Below are 22,274 nucleotides of genomic sequence, written 5' to 3'. Positions count from 1 at the left end.
TATTTCCAGTATTGCTCTGTAGTCTAAACCCGCCGCTTTGAACATCAATAGATATTGTTATGAGCTCTGGTGCATATTAAGTTTGCTTTGTATATATGTGATGTACGCATCTGTGGTTCCATGTGAGTATGGTTTCAGCATGAAGGTGGCTGAGTTGTGTTGAATCAATGTTGTGCATGGGATCTGATTTGTACACCAAAATTTACTTTTTTAGGGTATGTATTTATTAATGCATTGATGTTTTTGTAATGAAAGTATATACAATAACATTAAAAACAGAAAATAAAATAATGAATCAAACAATGAGTACACCCTCATAAATGTCTTTATATTTGTGTAAATGGTCCAGCCAGAGTGTCTATCCTAATATATGATGCATAGCATATGTTCAAGTGAAATAGGTAGAGCTCATTCTTTGTGAATACCTTATACCCAGGTCCTGTACATTAAATGCTACCAGCGGGCTGCCAGCACTTATTGTGCTACCCACTTAAGTAGCACTTTAAAAATGACCCAGGCCTCCCATTGCAGCCTTAATACAGTTGTAAGCTACCATGTCGACCTGGCATTTCAGTCCTCTTGCCAAGCCTTGCACTCCATTTTATTACATATAAGCCGCCCTTAAGGTAGGCCCAGGGTAGCCCATAGGGCAGTATGCTGTGTCATTAAAAGGTTGGGCAGGTACATTTACGGTTTACATGTCCCGTTAGTGGAAAACTCCTACGTTGGTTTTTACTACTGTGAGGCCTGCCCCTCCTGTAGGATAACAATGGGGAGTCCTTGTTACATTTAATACGCTGTTATTCCTAATTGGGAACAGGTAGCTATGTCATGTTTGGTATTTGTGAAAATATAGTGATAAACCATCTTTAATGGTAAAATCCGATTTTTTATTACAATTTTGAAAATACCACTTTACTTTTAGAAAGATGCCATTTTCCTGCAGCCTGTGTTGAGTCACATGACTGGGTGTAGCTGACAGTTAGACTTTGTGAATTCCTCCCAGACAGTCACACAATAGAGGGATTAGGTGAGCCCTAATGCACCATCTACTGGGAGGACGGGGGAGGAGTTAATCTCAGCCCCACTTACCACTGGATAGTCTGTGCTCTGCCTTCACACAAAAGGTCTAACAACCCTGTATTGTCACTGCAACCAGCTTTGAGCCAGGGAAGGGGAGTCAGGAAATCCCAGGTCCTTCAAAGAACTTTGCATAAATATGTTTGGAATGATTAATTGATGTATGTAATCATGTTTGCGTATCCATGTTTAATACTTGTTTTCATTATATATGTATATGTTTGTATAATCGTGCAACCAGGGGCATGTCCAAGATGGCTATCAGATGAGATGTAGCAAACCAAGCTCGATAAGCCCAGTCCTCCACTCACCATCCTACAGGGCTCCTGGACACTGGTGAAGCCATCCCTGCAGTCCCTGTGCAATTAGAAACTGCCAGGCAGGCAAGTGACCCTCTGCAGATCTTCTCAACATGAGGATTTTGTCCTGATTGGAGTGAATCCTGCAGATACTCTCTCCAGAGTGTGCAGGGACAGAGGGAGGGCCCACAGCCGCACTGAGCATTTTGATCCCTTCAGCGGGGTGAGCTCAGACACCGGATGGGGCCCTAACCTGGGACAACAGTGGACAACAATGTGCTGCAAGTGAGAACCCTGTGAACTGTTAGGGGGGTCAGCGCTGACTGCACTACCCTACTCGCAAATAATTTAACCACTCACAGAGCCTTCCTCAATTCTTTTGCGTCTCTTTTTAATCTCTTTTTTTACATAAATATGGATATATTTTTTAGAACACAAACAACATTGTACATACAAAACTCAATGATCTAACACAATACTCTTAGACCTTTCCATACCCATCAATTTTGACCCAATTGCAATAAAATAAATATATATAAGCAATCCGAGGGGAGTGATCCTTTACACACGAAGAATCAGAGGGAAACTCCTCCTCTACTCAGTCCATGTATTGTGAGAGTTGTCACATTCCTATATACATATTTTAATTCAGTGGACTCCTCCTCTTCTTCTGGTTGACACATTTTGGCCTACTAGTTCGGGCCTCATCAGGACATGGGTAACAAAAAACAACCCAAAAACACAAATGTATTTTAAATGGCCAGGGGCATGTGAAAATTGATTCATCCACTTGTCTGAACATTTATATGTCCCCTGCAATGTATTGCCAAATCGGGCCGTTCAGTTTTAATGCACAAAGAGAACTATTGGTACAGCCAGCGTATTTTTTAATTAGATCCCTTCCGCTCTTAAGAATCTTCAAAGAAGCATACTGCTTTCCGATGCTCCTGTGCGGGCGGTCTCGTCCTCGCTATTGCCTCACTTCATATGGGACCAATGCATGAAGATCATTAAAGCTGAAGGATCAGATGCATGCCTCTGAGTCCACACTGGCTGCGCTTTGAGCAAACTTCGTCGAAGCAGGCTCTTGAATTAAGATGCCCCAGGAAGAAGTGCACTTCCTTAAGAACTGGGTCGAGGACCCCAAGTGCTGTTCCAACTGCAACAACATGAGAACATGAGAATTGATCTGAATTGCTCATATTGGTCTTCTGTTGGGTTGCCCACAATGACTACCCTCATTGTGTGTGGGGCTATACCTACTGGTAGCGCTGTAAGTATTAACCCCTTCGGCGCTGATGACGACCCCCGGCCGTCATGAGTTACGGTGGCGTGTGAGCCGTCATGACCATGCCCGCGATCGTAATGTGCCGCACAGCCGCAGAATTCCCGACGCAGCCAGGGGGTTAATATTACTGAAATGGGTCGATGATGAGGCACCTCCCGATGCTAGCGGTGGATTGGCCAATGTTAATCTTCTATTGGACGACACACAGTTGCTGCACCACACTAAGACCTCCATCACACCATTTGTAACCCCCCCTTCTAAATGACTGTTTTACATGGTCAACGATGCCAAACTGTATCACATTCATAAATATGGGGGGGTACAGATGTCCCTCCTTCAGGAGACCCCACTCTCCTCTTCTGTGCAGGAAAGAGTTTGCAAAACATGGTCCAGAAAATTGCTCCAGATATTCCGGGGTTTCTTGATATGGGTTGCTTCGGGGGTGCCACTCTCAGTGCTTCACATAAAAACTGACCCTGAAGGACAGTATGTGGTGTTGGAGGGAATAAAAGATTGGTTTCCCATCTCCCTCATATCCCTTTGCGCTCCTCCTAACTCTAACCAGGCATCCTTTCTTAACTACTGCACTACGAACTGACACACTGGCTCCAGGTTCCTGGCAAGGGGATTACAACTGCTTCCCAGATGCAAAGGTAGATCACTCTCATCAATTTGTTCTTGCCGCACAGTCTTTTGCCCGGACAAAACACCTGCAACAATGGGTGACCCATACCCGGGTGAGGGAGGACTGGCGAAGCCTACACCAGGATCAACCTAGGCTATTGCAGCCCCAATTCAATCTCAAAGGTAGCAAAGGCTGAATACCTTGGACGGACAAGTTCTGACCACAATCCGCTTCAGCATTCCTTGTTTTGGGGAAGCGGGTGGGCATGTACATCCATATGGCATCTACCTGTAGAGGCCCTGCATGATACAGCATTCCAAATAACCCTTTATGAAAACAGAGACTTCTATTGTGTGGAAAATGGTTCTCTGAGGCGTGACAATGAAAACAGTCTATGGCTTCAAACTGGTGCAGCAGCTGCACCGACTAGAGGTAGAAATCAAGACATGCAAACTACTACTGCCCACAGATGGACATACGCTATATGGTTATCACATGTGAGACTCTCATACGTTGCACTTTGAAAGATCTGGGTGCCCTGGACTACAGGGAATATTTGGGCAAAAAACATGTTGTGGGGACAGGGCGGGAAAACTCCTGGCCTGGCTTGTAGGTTCTGATTCATGGAGGATGCCTATTACAGTCATTCAGGATGTAGCCGATCCCTTGGTCAATGCAAAGGAAGTGGCCAACCTCGTGTTCTGTGCTTATTACAGTACACTGTACACTGCCTCGATCATGGAGGACGCGTTGGCAGCTTTGATGTTTCTTGAGGCTGCACAGCTCCCACAGTGGGCTGGGGATGCTCAGATGTGAGTCCCAGGCTCTCCACACGACTGGAGTCAAGCTATCCAGGCTGATGAAGGCTGATAGCCAGAAACCGGTCCTTGGATGCTTGATTCCGGTCTGGGAAAGACATGGCTTGGTAGTTCGGACTGGACTGTTCCCATGAGGCACAGGGTCAGAGCTGATTTGCATATAGCCAGTGTCTAACCCAGGGTGGTGTGGAGTGCAAAAAAACAATGGATTTAGGCCCAGATCCTTGTACTGGGGTGAATGTATGACATTGTTCTACATTCTGTCCATCAACTGTGTTTTTTGCAATTTCACCCCGAGTGGGCTGGGGATGCTCAGACGTGAGTCCCAGGCTCTCCACACCACTGGAGTCAAGCTATCCAGGCTGATGAAGGCTGATAGCCAGAAACCGGTCCTTGGATGCTTGATTCCGGTCTGGGAAAGACATGGCTTGGTAGTTCGGACTGGACTGTTCCCATGAGGCACAGGGTCAGAGCTGATTTGCATATAGCCAGTGTCTAACCCAGGGTGGTGTGGAATGCAAAAAAACGAAGGATTTAGGCCCACATCCTTGTACTGGGGTGAATGTATGACATTGTTCTACATTCTGTCCATCAACTGTGTTTTTTGCAATTTCACCCCGAGTGGGCTGGGGATGCTCAGACGTGAGTCCCAGGCTCTCCACACCACTGGAGTCAAGCTATCCAGGCTGATGAAGGCTGATAGCCAGAAACCGGTCCTTGGATGCTTGATTCCGGTCTGGGAAAGACATGGCTTGGTAGTTCGGACTGGACTGTTCCCATGAGGCACAGGGTCAGAGCTGATTTGCATATAGCCAGTGTCTAACCCAGGGTGGTGTGGAGTGCAAAAAAACGATGGATTTAGGCCCAGATCCTTGTACTGGGGTGAATGTATGACATTGTTCTACATTCTGTCCATCAACTGTGTTTTTTGCAATTTCACCCCGAGTGGGCTGGGGATGCTCAGACGTGAGTCCCAGGCTCTCCACACCACTGGAGTCAAGCTATCCAGGCTGATGAAGGCTGATAGCCAGAAACCGGTCCTTGGATGCTTGATTCCGGTCTGGGAAAGACATGGCTTGGTAGTTCGGACTGGACTGTTCCCATGAGGCACAGGGTCAGAGCTGATTTGCATATAGCCAGTGTCTAACCCAGGGTGGTGTGGAGTGCAAAAAAACGATGGATTTAGGCCCATATCCTTGTACTGGAGTGAATGTATGACATTGTTCTACATTCTGTCCATCAACTGTGTTTTTTCCAACTACATTGGCCAGCACATTGGCTGGCTGGCTCTGGTGGGTCAGGGTTTGGGGCACTGGTTTGGAACATCATTCACGCAAGAGATATTACAGTGGTTGCTAGGCTCTGTAGCATTCGTTCCCAGAGGGGAATGTAACATCCTCCTGCAAGTTACTAGAGCCTGCTGGACCGCCTACACCACACAACCTTCACTCGTTCATGCCCTATGCATTGGACCTGTCCCTCTGGGGGTTCCTGGTTGCACTGCTCTCCTTCAGTGACAGGGGGTAACCCAATGAACAGAGGCGGGCCTCCCCACCTGGAGGGATCCATTCAATGGCAAGGTCTTGTATATTTGAAGGTCCGATACAAGCCTGTGACATCTCCCCAGACTCATTTCTGATCTATGCAGCACTAAGAAGTTGCCCACACTGGGGCTGGAATAGAACTCATGATGAGCAGGAGAGCTCACATTTCTTGCAAACACTGCTATCTCATGGGGTACCAGGCGGGCAATCACTTGCCTATATGGCACCTTACGTATGAACAAAGCCATGCCACTTCAATCACTGAAGACTTACTGGGAGACAACACTAGACATGCAAGTGGTGGACAGACAATCTAAACTATAAATAGAAATGGCCAAAAATCTCTACCAATGCTAAACTTAAGTGTACACAGTTTAACTACCTTCATCATACTTATCTCACCCCTGCTAGGATAGAACAAATGTACCTGGGGACCGGGAGGCTTGCCCACGCTGTACATTTGCTGAGGCGCATTTCATACATATTTTGTGGGAGTGCACCTCCATCAGCTCATTTTGGGATGAGGTACTCACCCATACCTCAGAGATATTGCATAACCGCTTACCAAAAGATGCACTACATTGTATACCTGGAAAACCACATGAGCAGCTAAATATGAAGCCCCAATATGTTTATTCACCTGGCCCATGTCTGGCCAAGAAGAACCATGGGTTAGAAATCTTCTTTTCCTCCTCCTACACAGCTCTGGCTCATTGATCTGCGCTCTGGGATACTGGCTGGGACAGGCTGTGCAGGTTGGTTATGGGACATAGTGGAATGACCAGGCCCAAAGGCCGGTATCCACATTTGACTGCAGTGGAAGCCAAATCGTACAAGAGTCCACCCTGAATGATAGGCCATTAGTGCTGCCCTTCAGCTGAGGAAGTATTTGTAGGATTCAAGGGGAGCTGCTAGTTTTTGAAGTAGTCTCCTCTCACCTGAGGGGTGCCGCCGCCCATCCGCTTCTATACTGCCCTTTTCAGCGCTGAAATGCCCTATCCTCTGTCTTTTCACTGTCGTATCATCATGGCTGGTCCACTGTCCCCCGCTCCTCCCCCTCTTCTGCCTGATGCAGGTCCCACCCACCATCTCCAGCATTCCCCCTTTATAGCGCAGGATCTCCCCCCCCCCATGGAATTATGGCCTATACATGCTCACTGATAGAGCTACTTGCTTCTTCTTTCTTTGGTATGTGAATTTATGGTTATCGAATGCCTAAAGTCAGCAACCGCTCAAATTTGCACACTGTAGTTTTTACTGGAGATTACTCATATATGTTTGTATTTTTCTGCTAAACCACATTCAACCTTATTACTGGAGAAGTGTGGCTCAAATGGTTAGAGCGGCAGACCCTGATGCAGAGGTCTGGTCCGGGACCAGGGTTCAATACCCGCCTCAGCGGGTCTTGGGCTCAATTTCCTCGGACCTGATAATTCTCGCATCGGTGACTATTCTAATCATGGGTCCCACTCTGCAACTCTGGGCAATAGCTTGCTTAATCTCCACAACAGCCCCAACAGCGCTGGGATGCCCGGCTTCACCTTGGGGGTAATGAGACAACGCTCAACTAACCACAAGGTCCCGGCTGACAGCGGCAGCACGAGGACGCAAATCTGTAAAATTGTCACAGAAGCACAGCAACTCCTGGGGTATAGGTATGCCTTTGGAGTGCAGAGAAATGTCATATCTTTAAAATCTGGTGCAGGGTGGATTGATAGACCCAGGCCCTGAAGAAGTTGCCGTAAGTTACAAACAGGCAACGAAACATGTCGGCTTTTTTTAAGGGGCAGACACACAGCATAGAATAAAGGATATTTAGCTAGTGTGATCCTGCTCGGTTTTAACAATTCACAGGACCAGTGTGCCAATTGACTCACTGCTCCGCACTTTGGGTCTTTACCTGCAGTACACAACACTTGGGGTATAGGCAGGCTCTGTTTTCCTAGCACCTTTACTCTGACTTTCTTTTCATACACTATCACGTTTTGGTTCAGAGTGGTGGACGCTGATGATGAGACCTTAGGCAGCAGGCGAGTACCATCCTGCTAGCCTCCATGGTGTTACTCCCGTGAGGCTCCACCACTACGCTTCTCACTTTTTCTATTCTATGCACCTTACACTCCAGATAGTTCTTGGGGAGGTGTAGAGAAAACAACGCATCATTTTTAATTAATGTTTTGTTAAAAAGGGTGTCCCTGATTTAGGAATACATGATGGCTAGACGCTACAGCCGCTTGTCCAATTATATTAAATTAAATTATTTTATTGTCTGCCTATAATCAGGAGTTGTGTTTTGTATATGTTACGGTGAGAGGGGGACGACCTGTTCCTGTTCCCCTGAGCTCCTTGGTGTGATTAGTTCACCTTGGGGGTGCCCAGGAGTGGACATCTCACAAGGAAAAGCCAGGAAGGGTTCCTAAGCGGTATACGGACAGCGCCGGGACACTTCCGTTGGAGGTAGCTGTGCGCTTTACAAATGCTGGCATTTACATTTACTGGGACTGTCATACGCTGTAACTAACTGCTGTTCTTTACTTATGCCGACTGCATAAATGCTACTAAAATGCCATTAAAGAAGTATTCATAAAAAGCTGTATGCTCATTTAACCAAAGTGTATTCTCTTTAAAATTAACTTTTCATGATAACAGGCCTCAATTGAAGTATGTGTTTAACCTTGCAAATAGAATGTTTCCTTCCATTTTCGGGTGCACTATCATGCTTCCTGTTAGCTAGAGAAAGACTCACTGTTTGTATTAGACAGCTGATAGCAAGCCTTGTGGGGAGAAATCTGTTTATCACATACCAGTATGGGGGATGTTCAAGATTGAATGCTGCAATCCCAGTTTCGATAAGATAGAAGATTTAAGGGAGTGTGCTGATACTCTCCACTGTCAGCAATTTGGTTGGTGCCTGGTGACATTAGGATAGATAAGGATGTTTTTAAAGCTACTGGTATTTTAATTGTTGTTTTCATAATGAGTTAAGTAGGCTTCTTCCAACTCTTAGAGAGAACTGAGCACTCTTGTTGGGCTATCCCTGAAGTGTGAAGCTTTATGCGGACACTCTTTCTATTCTATCAAACTTCTACTGATGTTTGATTCAATCCTGACACGTCTATGCTTCCTTGGTAATAATTCCATTTAGCAAATCAATTCTCTATATGTATTTAAAATAAATAGGAGAAGTTTCTTTGTGGAAGACCTGTTTGCAATCATTTGTTGTATTCTTGTTGTGGCTATTGCTATCTTGTATCTGATATTAATATGCCTCAGCTTATTGAGATAATTTCAGTCTGCAAACTATAATATTGTATTTTGTGAATTTAGCCTTATACTGTCAATTTACTAGATTGAGAAATATTCTAAACTAAATCCATTTGATCTTAACTTTTGGTTTCTGGTCCTTGTTGCGGATCCATATTGACTTCACAACAGTGAAATGTATTTCTGATGTCCGCGCCTTTACAGCTCTTTGTGTCAATTAATAGAGGTCCATACAACCATTGGGGAAATATCTTAGAGGATGTTACAAAAAGATTAAGGTGTAACTACGAATGTGCCATCAGATGATAAAGTGTCATATTTATTTGGAATGTACCATTCTAAATTCATTGGTTTGGAAAATACATGAGCATTTGCTACCTTACCATATGTCTCAGATAAATAAAGGGGTGATAAAATGTTTTAAGGCTTATGGTCGATGGCACCTTGAAACCAGCTTAATTTGGGGATAAACTAAATGTGATTTTGCTCCATTTTGTAGCACAAAATGCATCCTTGCTTCCTGTCAGGAATCTCAGAAGCCTCCATTGCATCCACTAGTGACGAAATTACCCCGAAGTGTGTTGAGTGGGCAAAGTTTTGTTTTTCAAAATTTAGCTTTCCAAGGATGAGTTTGTTAATGAATGCATTTTAAAGGAATATCTAATGAGGTTTGTTCTGCCGTAAACAGGATTAGATAATCACCACTGTGACCTGACGGCCCTGTGATAGACTGGTTATCACGTCAAAGATTTCCTACAACTGAGCCAACTGAACTCATCTATCAGATACTGTGTGGTTCTCAATCTCAAAATGTGAAGAGGAAAACATGAGTATGGTGGTTAGCTTTTCCCAAACTTCAACTAACTCTCTTAGGCCCACATGCATCAAAGGAAAAACCTGTAGTAAAGGGGCAGATTCTGAGAATCAGCCCCTTTGCGACCAGTATTTTTGCATTTGGGATGCATCATTCCAAATGCAAAAATCGCAATTTAAGAAATTGCAATATTGCGATTACTTAAATGCAATGCAATAAAGTTAAAAGAATTGCGATTTTGCAATTAAGAATTGAAATTTGCCGTCAAATGAAAGGTGATGGTAAATTGTGCATTTTTCACAGTCCCATGTTAAACACACACATGGCCTTGGGGCATGTCTGTGCACAACATGGGTGCACATATCAATTTCAGGGGGTGCAACAAGGTGTCCTTTTGAACCTTGCACCCTTGAAATTGCATGCACAATTTGCGAGTTCCTGTTGGATACTAGCAAATTGCGCAAGCAATTTCCAATTCATTCCTATGGAATTTGTAGGAATAGCTATTTTTTTAGCAATTCCTACATGCATAGGCTTTTGCGATTCTTTATTAGGGAATCCTTATTTTTCGCAAATAAGGAATCATAAATGACATGATTGATGCATGTCCCAGTTAGTCTTTTTGTCTCTGTCTTTCTTCTCTGTGAATTTAAGTCTCTTGAATGCAAATGTTTTCTCTCTTTCTCTCTTGTAGTCTATTTCTTTCTTTCTCTGTCCTTCTTTGCCTTCATCTCTGCCGGTGCCTCTGCCTTCTAAACATAATTTGATGTATCAGATGTTTACTTCTGCACATGCAATCGCTGCCTTTTTCTGGCTCTTGCTTCTGTCCCTGTTCCTTCTTCTTAATACAACTTTATTTTCAATTGCTACTCAAACAATGATTATCTCTCTGACATAGGATGCATGAGAGTGAGAGCGTTGATCTGATCTAGCCGGTCCTTCCCAATACAAACAGAAATTTCTTTGTGGTCATCCAATCTTGTACAGCTTCTCATTGAATCTTGTCTTGTACTGTCATGGGAAACTCCTGGGCTGCATATTTGCCTCTTGTTGACATCTTTGTAGCCTTCCTCAACTTCAACTTAGGGCAGCCATACAAGAGGCTATCTCCTTTAAGTAGCCCACATTCTGCCTTGGAGTACAGCTATCCAATCAGCCTATGGTTGTCAGACATTTAAAAGTTTCAAGCTTCTCAAACCTATTTTCCTGCAAAGTAATGGCACAGGCTTGGAGGTGGGGCATTTTTTTTGTCTTCCATAGTCAATTCTTCATCCATGCTAGACCTCTTTCCCAGTGATTTTACTGCAGAGCTAACAACTACGGGACAGATGTATGACCATGTAATTTTGCAGTGCGCAAATTGCGCTCAATTGCGAGTCGCAATTTGTGACTCGCAAAATGACATGTACAACAGTGTCAGAGACACTGTTAGCGATTCCTAATGGGGTCACAAAATGCTAAGGAATATTAATGAGCCAATCACAATTTGCGACCCCATTAGGAATGGCTGACCTCCCAGGGATGGTGGCCTGTTGGGCTCAGCAGAACTCCATGTCTGGGACTGCTTTTCAATGAAGCAGGTATTTTGTTTAAATGCAGCCCATTTTCTTTAAAGGAAAACAGGATGCACAAAAAAAATGAAACATTTTTGTTTCATTATTTAAGGGCAGGCAGTGGTCCCTGGGAGCACTGCCTGCCCCTAAAAATATTTTCACATGCATTCCCAAAGGGGAAGGGGTCCCCTGGGTACCCCTTCCTGTTGGCGAATGCTTTACCATCAACTTGAGGTAGGTGGTAAATAGGGCTCAGACCCGCTATTAGGAAGGGACGCCTTTGAAATGCCCATTCCTAATAGCGAGTCGCAAATCCGAAATAGTGAGTCTCAAAATAAATTGTGACTCGCTAATTAGGGTTTGTACATGGCCCTTAGGTATTTTTGCATGTGCAAACGGGTCGCAAACCCGTTTGCGCATGCAAAAATATGTTGCACATCTGGCCCTACATCTCTTGTCACAATGGCATCTAGTCTGGCATCCTCTGCTGCAATTTTTGTTTCTGCATTATCCACCTTCTTGTTTAACCTGTTCTCTGATCACAAAGGCATCCTTTCGCCCTGGCACAAACCCACCAAAGTAGTTCTGTAACATCACAGTCAACTGCCTCAATCAAAAGAAGCTGTAGCAGAGGGAAGATGTTATCTGTGGGGGGAGCTCTTAGTCTTTCTTGCAAGTGCTTCAGTGAGTCCAACTCGCAGTTCTTTTGATGTTTCTCCTGTAGCCACCAATAATGGATGAGTAAAGTGAAAATATGGCCAGATCTGAATGCTTTCATCCACCCTGTATTTGTTGAAAGGGTCTTATATAGCCATCCACCTGGTTGGATGGCTATATAAGACCCTTTCAACAAATAAAGGGTGGATGATAGCATTCAGATCTGGCCATATTTTCATCCTACTCTCCCCTACACAATGAACTAGTAAGGGAATATCAGGCCTTGCAGAGGGTGAAGTGAAAGATAGGTCTTCTGCACCTAATTCCCCCTCGGTTCTCTGGGCCATTGGACCTTGTAAACCTTGCACTTGAGGACACTGATACAGCTGCAAGCCTTTGACTTTGTTTGATGCCACAGTGCAAAGACATGGCCTGCCCTCCAGCCTCTCACATTTGGAATCGTGTCTCTGTTATGATGGTGCAGACCACCTTTTTCAATTCCCAGATCAGAGGTGGGCATGCTTTGTAGGGAAAATCTCCTGGAATGAGATCAGCACTCCCAGACGGATCAGGTGACGTCGCATCATATCTGCATCACTGAATATTTTCAGGTCAAGAATAGGGTGGTATGTTGAATAAGCATGGGCTGAATTTGCGAATTTGCGATACGTGAATTTGTGCGAATTCGTAATTGCGATTCGCAAAATCCGCCAAAATCCGCAAGCTAACTAAATTTTTTTTTTTTGCGAGTTCGCGAGAATTTTTACCAGTTCGGGAGTGCGAATTTGCACATGCGGTCGCAACGGTCGCGAACATGTTGTTTCCACTTAACCAGCCTGCTCGCGATGCCTTTTTCCTGTTTTGAGTCACAATGACGTGCTCGCGTTCGCAATTTCCTGTTTCGGGTCGCGATGACGTGTTCGCGATCGCGGCGTTGCTCGGCCAGCTACCAAAATCTCACAGCGCACGCGAACAGGGAGGAAAACTCAGCAGCGAACGCAGAATCATGGTAAGTCAATTCCGCGTGCGCGAGATTGTATTTTTGAAGCGCGAACAAGAAAAAATAATCCGCCAACTTGCGAATTGTGGATTTTTGGGCAATTTCATGCGGATCGCAAAATTGCCAAAATTCTGCAAATTCCACGAGCTGAACACATTTTTCGCCCATACCTAATGTTGAATAGTATGTGGGAGGTAAAGTTGGTGACTTTGCCAATAGTACTACAGTATTAATTTGGTCCCCTAGTCTACTCTACATAACCTCTTATCTTACCTTAGTGGTAGGTATGGCCAATTTAAAAACTTTTGGCTTCACGGATGATGAATTCGCTACCCTAGTTGGCATAACAGCGCCTACTAATAACACCAACCATAACTTTAGAGGTAACGATGATAGTAGAAAACTGATTGATCTTAAAAAGAAGTTGATTCGTATGGAGGCCCATGGGGAATTTATGTTATCCTATTTGAAAACAGGCATAATCCCCAACGGACTAAGGGTCCGCATTACCCCTGGTCTATTTGTACATCACAGACCTTTTCTGGAGAAATGGAGCCTCATAGCTAATAGATGCTCTCGCGATTTTATGATTCTAATCGTCGAGACCTCTAAACTACTTGCCTTAGAAATCAAATCTGAAATAGAAGATCTAGAAGGGAAGTTAAAAATAAGTGAGGGAGTAGAGGAGGCTATGAAAAAGATAACAGAATGTAATAAAGATCTGGAGTCCTTTATTTCCTACCTGAATAAACGAAAAACCGATAAACTAAATAAGGATAAAAGGTATTATTCGGAAGAAACAACATACCCGTACCTAGGTAAAGATTTTTACCAACAAAATCACTACAGGGATGAATCCAGGAACATTCAGCAACGTGTGAATAATTTCACGGATACGTCAGATTCTGAAGGTGAAAGCACCAACGGGAACCAATATGAGTCTGAGGGTGGTTTTAATTCCTATACTGGTTCCCGCCCTTACCAGCGCCCTTTTTTATCCAACAGGGGGCCTCGACGTGGTCGCCCCAGAGTGAGATTCCAAGGTCAGGGTCAAAACAGGGGAAACTATCAGAACCATCAACAACAACAGATACAACACCAACAATACCCCCACCAACAGCAACACCAACCACTTCCGCAGCAGGAACCTCATTTTATCAGGGAGACTCGGAACAGGCAGTATTGGGGTCAGGGAATGTAATACCAATTTTTAATTTGTCCAGTGTAGAACTTGACATACATAGTGAAACCCTGTTGTCCAAGGGTCTTTCCTTTGTACCACAGACTCATGCAAATATATTTGATCTACATAGGGACATTATATCCTTTTTTAGAAAAATTAGGTTAAGAAAATTCTTCCAAGATAGGGAAGCTGTTGAAGGTGACTACATTAGACATAGAGAAATAACATTACCTTCCACATTTAGTCCAGGCTTAGAACAATTAGGTCCGGAGGTGGCCACATTTGAACTGGTAGTCCTCCAGAAATTGGAAAAATCCCTAACATTTGTTCCTAAACCCGTTTATAACCTAAGTAGAGAGGAATCCTTGGCCCTGAAAAGAATAATGGAAAACAAGGAATTGACCATAAAAGCATGCAACAAGGGAGGTGGCATTGTCGTATTGGACTCTTGTAAATATGAATGCAATATGATTACAATGCTGAATGATATCTCCACCTATCAAAAAATTCAAACTAATCCCCAAAAGGATATTGTCAAGAAAATTCAACTTCTAACTAAGGAAGCACGAAATAAGGGTGATATCACTAATCAGGAAAATGAATTTTTAAACACCAATAGCAATAAAACAGCCTGTATCTATGGCCTACCTAAGATACACAAGAGCGCCACTAATCCGCCATATAGACCCATCGTATCTACGATTGGAACACCAACTGAGGCTCTGTCCAAATTTGTAGACTACTTTTTAAGACCACATATCTCTAAGATTAAATCATATGTCAAGGACACGGGACATATGATTAATATTGTAGAAGATCTAGACTTTACCCCCTATAGAGATATCCTGGTCACTATGGACATTACGTCCTTGTATAGTAACATCCCTATTGATGGAGCTATAAGGGCAACGGATCAGTTTATAGATAAGTACAACATAGAGTGTCCAAAAAGTTTTGTAATTGACTGTTTATACATCGTCCTAACGGAGAATATCATTGAGTTTGGCGATTCCATCTATCGCCAACTTAGAGGAGTCAGTATGGGTGCCTCTGTTGCCCCATCAATAGCAAATATTTACATGTCTGCTTTTGAAGATCAATTTATTGACAATGAGGTGGCCCCCTTTTTCGAATCCATTTCCCATTGGTCCAGATATATAGATGACATCTTTTTTATCTGGACCAATGGGAAAGATTCTCTTCTAGAGTTTCTAGAATGGATCAATCTGACAGATGAGAATTTACATTTCACAGCTCAGTACAGCACGAGTCAGGTAGAATTTTTAGACCTGTTAATACGTGAAAACAACCACAAATTGGAGGTGGATCTATTTGTGAAAGGCACAGCCCGTAACACGCTGTTACATTTCACTAGTTTTCATCCCAAAAACCAGCGGGAGAGTATCCCTTTTTCACAGTTTCTGCGGGTACGCAGAAACTGCACTAATCTTGCAGACTATGACAAGCAGGCCCAAATTATGCGTAAGAAATTCCTCGAACGAGGATATCCACACAGACTTATAAGATCTTCTTATAAGAGAGCCCGGTTCTTTGACCGGGATGCATTGTTAACACCTAAAGAAAATAAGCCCAAAGATCAATTGGTATGTGTCACTACTCATTCCACCTTGAATGAACGTGTCCGTCAAGTAATTAATGCGAGTTGGCACTTGCTGAATTGCAACCCAACGTCAAATAAAAAATTACCAAAACCCTTGTTCGCATTTAAGAGAAATAAAAATCTTAAAGACAAGATAGTACATTCCAGATTTAATACCAATACATGTAAAAATGGTTTTACACAAAGATCACTGCTGAATAATTTACCCGTTCGTGGAACAGTAAAATGCTCCTCGTGCAAATCATGCAATAACATTATTGAGGGTGAAGAATTCACACATAATGGATACACAGTGAAGGCAAATGATTTCTGGAACTGCAAGACTGCAAATGTAGTCTATTTTGTAAAATGTAAATGCGGACTTGGTTATGTTGGTGAAACCTGCAGATCCATTCAGGTACGCATAACAGAACATAGGTCCGCAATTAGGACCCAAAAAGTGGTAGCACCACTAGTTAAACACTTCATCGAGAAAAATCATAAACCTGAGGACTTCCAATGGCGCATCCTCGAAAAAATACGAACGCCAGACAGCCAAGGGGGATGCGCCATCAGGAAAAAAAGAGAAGTCTTCTGGATTTTTGTTTTTAACACACATAGGATTGGGTTAAATTGCGATATCCCATGGGAAAACGCAATTATATGACGACATTAGCTCCTAAAAAGTATGTGGATTAACAGAGATCAGAATGAGCCATTGTGTCATATATATGTCTCCATCTGACTACCATCAATGTCAACTAGCTATACATACTTCCATCAATGGCAACTAGCTATACATACTTCCGTGCAGAGAAGGATGTTATTGTGAAGTCTATAATAGGCTAAGAAGTGTGTATATTTGAAGCTAGGATTGGACGATATTTACATGCACAAGGCGCCATAGTTTTGTTCTGCATGTAATCATGAACACAGGAATAATTTTCAATGCATTCTGAACGATTATATGCATTGCCCTTTGAGACACCATATTATCTTTTGTCTAAGTTCCTACGATATACATAAATAAGATATATTTGCAGGAATTTGCGTTATGGCTGTAACATACATACCATACGATCGCCCGATACTATATGAATTGTGGTTTTTGGATTACAAAGGACCCGCTATAGATGCGTTATGTGGTGTATACGCCTTTAAACGATCATAGTATTAGCGCATTTCCACGTAACGCTATGACCTCACTGGGTCACAGGTGTAAGGTATCTTCCTTACTGAGCCGTAAACTGCTTAAAAACAGGATCCCGTGGCCACACACGGTGATACGCATCCTAACGGTCGGGAGACGCCAGCGGCTACATCCAGCCAGTCCGCGACCAAAATTCGATCTACCTCGTCGGAGCTTGATAAAAGGTAAGACGTGCCCTCTTAGAACGCCGTCCTTTTGCTGTTAATCATTAATTTAGATGAAACCGAGCATCCGCTTTGTAAATAGTGGGATTATCTTTAAAACTAAATATAACCTCTCCCTTAGGAAATACCGGCTTCCAGAATACGCTGAAAAAACCGGGCTCCAAGAGTGTGAATTATTTTCATTCCGCACTCAGAAAAAACTAAACAGTGAGAAATCGAGTCTTTTACTTGAACCAAAGTAAGTAAAAAGGACATTTAAGTAACTAGCTTTAATGCAGCAATCATCATACATATTAGATGTAATACATGTAGTTATTTCGTTTTTTTTACTGACAGCTTTGGAACTGCTTATCATAGGAAAGAACGTAAACGGCTGTCCAAGTGGAGAATTAAAATAATAGAAAAAGGATCGGGGAAAATATAAATCTAACGGTGAGCTCATAGCTTTTTTATGATCTCTAATTCTTGGGCAAAGATTTTTGCACATTACTGAAGATTTGGATAACTTGTTCGATCTTTTAATATTTGTTAAACAATAGACTAATATATAATGCGCTACTAATCGGGGTTCCAGCATCATTGCAGAGTTGAAAGGTCATTTTTGAAGCCAAAATACAAAAGGCGCTAATGCATAAAGAAATCTCTTTAGGCTCGTTTTAGAAGCCCTTGACGGCTATTTACTGCAGATGGTGAACATGTGCTTGCAACTATGGTAATAAAATATAGGCTATAACGTGCCCCCCGTCTTTTTGACAATTACAGACATAAATTGACACCTCTTGTCTAAACAGAAGTGGAGTGCTTTACTTGAACACGAAATATTCTGACCATGTGAAGTCGTATTCCTTTTTCTTTTAAAGTAAGTAGACCTTAAAGGACGACTAATCAACTGCAATGTACAATAAACTATACATCAGTAAGGGAAAGCCCTGTGTTTCTTTAAATATTCAAATGACTGTGGCCTTTGACTAGGCTGTATTCTAAAATAATATCTGGCTTTTCCCCCCTATTGTCATATTCTAAATTTGTGAATCAACTGCTCTAGAAGCCCATCATGAACTGAGAAATTTCTCTCTTGTAAATAATTATTTGATGTAAGATGAAGAAGACAGCTGGTGAAGTATAGGAATATGTTGAATAAATGAGATTTATGGTTAATGGTTCAAAATAGATGCTTATGATGTAAATAGAAATCTATGTAACTATGTTTGAATTAGGAGGGAATGTGTATATATGTTTTTTTGTATAATGATAATGAGATGTCTAAGAATGGACAGAAAGTAAATGTAAATATTTCTTTCTTTCTTCCTTTTCTTTTAAAGATTATTACAGTATAACCTTGTGGCTCCTGAAGAAGGCGTTTGTGGAAACGCCGAAACGCGCGTCGAACAGAATTTAGTTTTCTGGCCACGTTTTATGTCCTTGTGAATATGGGTTTTTTATACTTTAGGATTTAGAAAGAACTCTAGTTATTCACAGTTGAAAGTCTATTCTATTTGGCTATCTGTATATTTTAAATATAAATTGATACAAGAAGGTTTTATGAATTGTGGTTCTTGTTCACTTTTTTAATTATTGTGTTATAATAAAATTTTTGCTGTGTTATATACATGTGTTTTTACTCCCTCTTTTATTGTGTTCTATAATATTTTGTTGTTTGATTGAATTCTATACAATTAATTAATATTTAGTATTTTGATTTTGAAATGTTTTGAATTCACTGGTGATTATATAGAATGCTGATGAGTCTATACTTTAGGTAAATTATTTTCCTACCCAGCTGTCTTGTATGTTAGCTATTTGTTTTCACAAGAACTTAGCTGTTGCATAGTTTAATTTTGCTAGGACAACAGTGTCAATACGGCTTTGACTGTGAAGATATGGTGAGGATGAAACTTAGGGGCATATTATCAACATAGAGATAGAAATATTATCACTGGCTATCGCTGAATATTATCGCCATGATAACGCTATATTTACAATGCTGTGGCGATAATATTTCAGCGATAGCGGTGTTTTCAATGGAACATTGCTGGTTTTCCAGTCGTATCAGCATAATGCATCTCCAATTTAAAGTATGCCTTAGTCAGGAATTTATCAAACGTTAAATTCCTGAGTTAAGGCTGAGGTAGCGTGATTTTTTTTATCGCAGCACCTCCTTGTTAATATCGCGAAGCTTCCTTCACGATATTAACATGTGTTGTTTTCACAGCCACGCCTTCTTTGCATCTCATTAGGCTGTGAAAAAACGGGCTCTACATCAAGGAAACACGCGCTAGTGTGTCCTTGATGATATTGCGATATAATTATCGCCTCTTTTCGGCCAAAAACGGATGCTAAAGCGGCGAAAATTATATCGCCAGCCCTTACTAATATGCCCCTAAGTAAGTTATAGAGGGTGGAAATGGTGCAGGGGCACTGAAGTTGGTAGTGAGGTTTAAGGTTGAACAGCAGAATGATGAACACAAGAAGACACACATTTCGCCAATGATTGACCTGAAGTCAACTGTTTCTAAAAATGAAAAGATTGTTCATGCTTTAATGATCATTAATCCACATCTACAGTACAATAAGCAAACAGAATCACCACCAGAAGATAAAAAGGGTGTTAGTTTCCCTCTACTTAACCACAGTCATTATAATCACCTGGTTTGCATGGAGGACTGAGAAAAGGCATTTAAATTTGAATGTGTGACCTGCAAGTTAATCACAGATCTTCATTTAATAAATTAGGTGTTTTAGCCTTCTTCCTTAGATTAATATAAGTATTCTGCAAAAGAAAGCCTGGACAGCACAAATTATCAAGCACAAGTCAATGTATTTCTTCACAAAACAGCTCTGTTCTGCTGTTGCAGAAGAGATGCTTTCATCTATGGCGACTTCCCTGTAGGTGGATCACTAATGCTACGTTTGCTGTGATGAAAACCAAAATGCTTTCTCACCTGAGTGCGTTTGCCACCCCATAAAATGCACTGTTGTTAACAACCAGCTTTAAGCTAGAAGGAGCTCTGCCATTGTAGGTTCCTACTTTCATAAAGCTGCTGGTGTCCATGGATGTCATGTGCCAATATAACAAATCAAACAATGGTGGTGAGTCTCCATAAGAATCGAAAAATAATTCCTTGCCAGCAGAGATCCCCATGCGAACATTCTTCACATAATGCAATATCTGCGCATAAAGCAGAAAATTATATATGCTTTGAGATACAGAAGAAGTTTAAAGAGCATAGCCTAGTCTATTTTGATTCTATAAAGACACTTTTCCTGATGAGATTTGCCATGGAGTTTTACTATATGATGGACGGTCTTACCTGCCATGGCTGAAAACTGTCAGGATCTGCACATGACTTGTTGGTGAAGGGACCTTCTTGATCTTTGCAATGAAGCAGATCATGCAGTCCTTGGGCCATAGCGTAGACGCCCTTGTATGCATTATAGGGGAGCATAAGTTCATTCACTTCAAACACTGACGCATCAAGAGATTCTAGTTTTTCCGTCCCATTGCAGAGTCGATTTCCATCTATCATGTTTCCAACTTTTGTTTCATTAAATGTGTCCATCCATTTGCAACTGAAAACCTGCTCCCAGAATTGCTTCATAAAGATATTTTCAGAGTCCTTGATTGGTTGGATACTGTAGAGGAAATCTTTGAACCCAGGGATTTCTCCTCTGTGCACTGTCAGCCCCACTGTACCATTCAGGGTTTCCCACAGTCCCCTCGCAGAAAACACTGGTGATGGAAACCAGCTTGTAAGACCGATAAACATTTTTCCAACAATTCCTCTCAGAGATATCACATTTAAGACTGGGATGATATCCAATGGAAACACATAACAAACAATCACATTAACAGAGGATGTATGGATAATATCAGTGACACGGGCTAAGGAGGCCATGCTAGATTGTGTGGGGAGAGTTTCAGAGAATTCAATGCAAATCTCATTCTTTGCTGCCTCTTCTGCAAGCAGCCGGCTACCCTGAAGACCAAGGTCATTATTGGAGGCCAGTATTCCGATCCATGTCCAGCCAAAGTGGAGCAGCAGTTTCAACAAAGCATCCACCTGGAAGGAGGTGCTTGCCACTGTTCGTAGAAAAGATGGGAACTGCACTTTGTCACTTAGAATAGGGAGTCCTGCACCATAGCTGATCTGTAAAAGGAAACGCCTTTGCCATATCAATTTACAATAATTAATTCGGATATTTTCAACGAAATGCTGCTCCTGCTTCTCAATACTTTGAAATATAATCTGCTTTACTTCTGAACTGCACCCAATATGACAAGCTACTAATCACTGAACAATAAAATAAAAATTATGACAATATTTGTAAATTTAGAAGTAAATTGCAGAAGCTAAAGGAACAAATGAAATAAGGGAGGAATTAAGGATAGAAGGAATGGAGGAAAGAAGGAAAGAAAATATGGCACAAACGCATTCCTTGTCTTGGCACTGTACCCCAGCATCTGACATAAACACCTTCCTCAATGACATCAACTAATTTATGGATGTCCACGTGAACACCCATGCTCCATCTAATATAAGAAAGTGTAAGCCAAAATGCTCAGGGCTCCTATATTACAAAGCATACAACAAATGCTCCATCCACAAACATGGTTTCAATGGCTTTACTTGACTTAAGTCCTTGTACTTAACAGACAGACAATTTAGACAGAGACAAGTACTACACCAACCCATCAATCCAGCTGTCAACAGAAACAGAGAAATGCTTTTCAAAACTGTAAACATTGCATCAGCTCCACACCTGATTCTCCAGTTCCACACTTCACTGACAAATGCAATGTCATAAACCTTGGCTTCTTCATTGAAACAAATGACAGTACATTGACTACACTAGGGCTCCCTTTGTACCCACCCATTGGCATTGCTTCCTACAATGGTCCCAGTTATTGAGGTTTGTCTCTTGCTGACCTCGCCAACAATCTCAACACCTTCAAAGCCACCTCCTATGTTCTTACCCACTTTTTTCATCAAAGGTCTCAAGGGAGACAGCCTCAGTAATGTCAATGGCACTCTGACTTAGGCATCTTCTCAGAAGCATTCAAGATAGGCTAGACCCTTGCTCTTCTCAAGAAACTCACAGTAAACTGTGATAATATCACCAACAGCCAGCTCATTTCTTACAATCCAACATTGGTAAGATTATTGAAAAAGGACC

At 42.1% G+C, this 22,274-nt stretch overlaps 1 protein-coding gene across 1 annotated transcript in view; it reads right to left on the bottom strand.

The window, feature by feature from the left end:
- Nucleotides 1-22,274, bottom strand: part of LOC144783912 (extracellular calcium-sensing receptor-like) — an 80,775-nt gene that overhangs the window by 14,544 nt on the left and 43,957 nt on the right. Inside the window, 3 exon segments of the mRNA XM_078662651.1 lie at nt 20,042-20,064; nt 20,067-20,268; nt 20,411-21,247. Coding sequence (XP_078518777.1) covers nt 20,042-20,064; nt 20,067-20,268; nt 20,411-21,247 — 1,062 coding nt within the window.

This window comes from Lissotriton helveticus, chromosome 10 (assembly GCF_964261635.1).
Source record: "Lissotriton helveticus chromosome 10, aLisHel1.1, whole genome shotgun sequence".
Lineage (NCBI taxonomy): Eukaryota > Metazoa > Chordata > Amphibia > Caudata > Salamandridae > Lissotriton > Lissotriton helveticus.
Note: the sequence above shows the minus strand (reverse complement) of the source record. Positions and strands in the feature narration are given on the sequence as shown.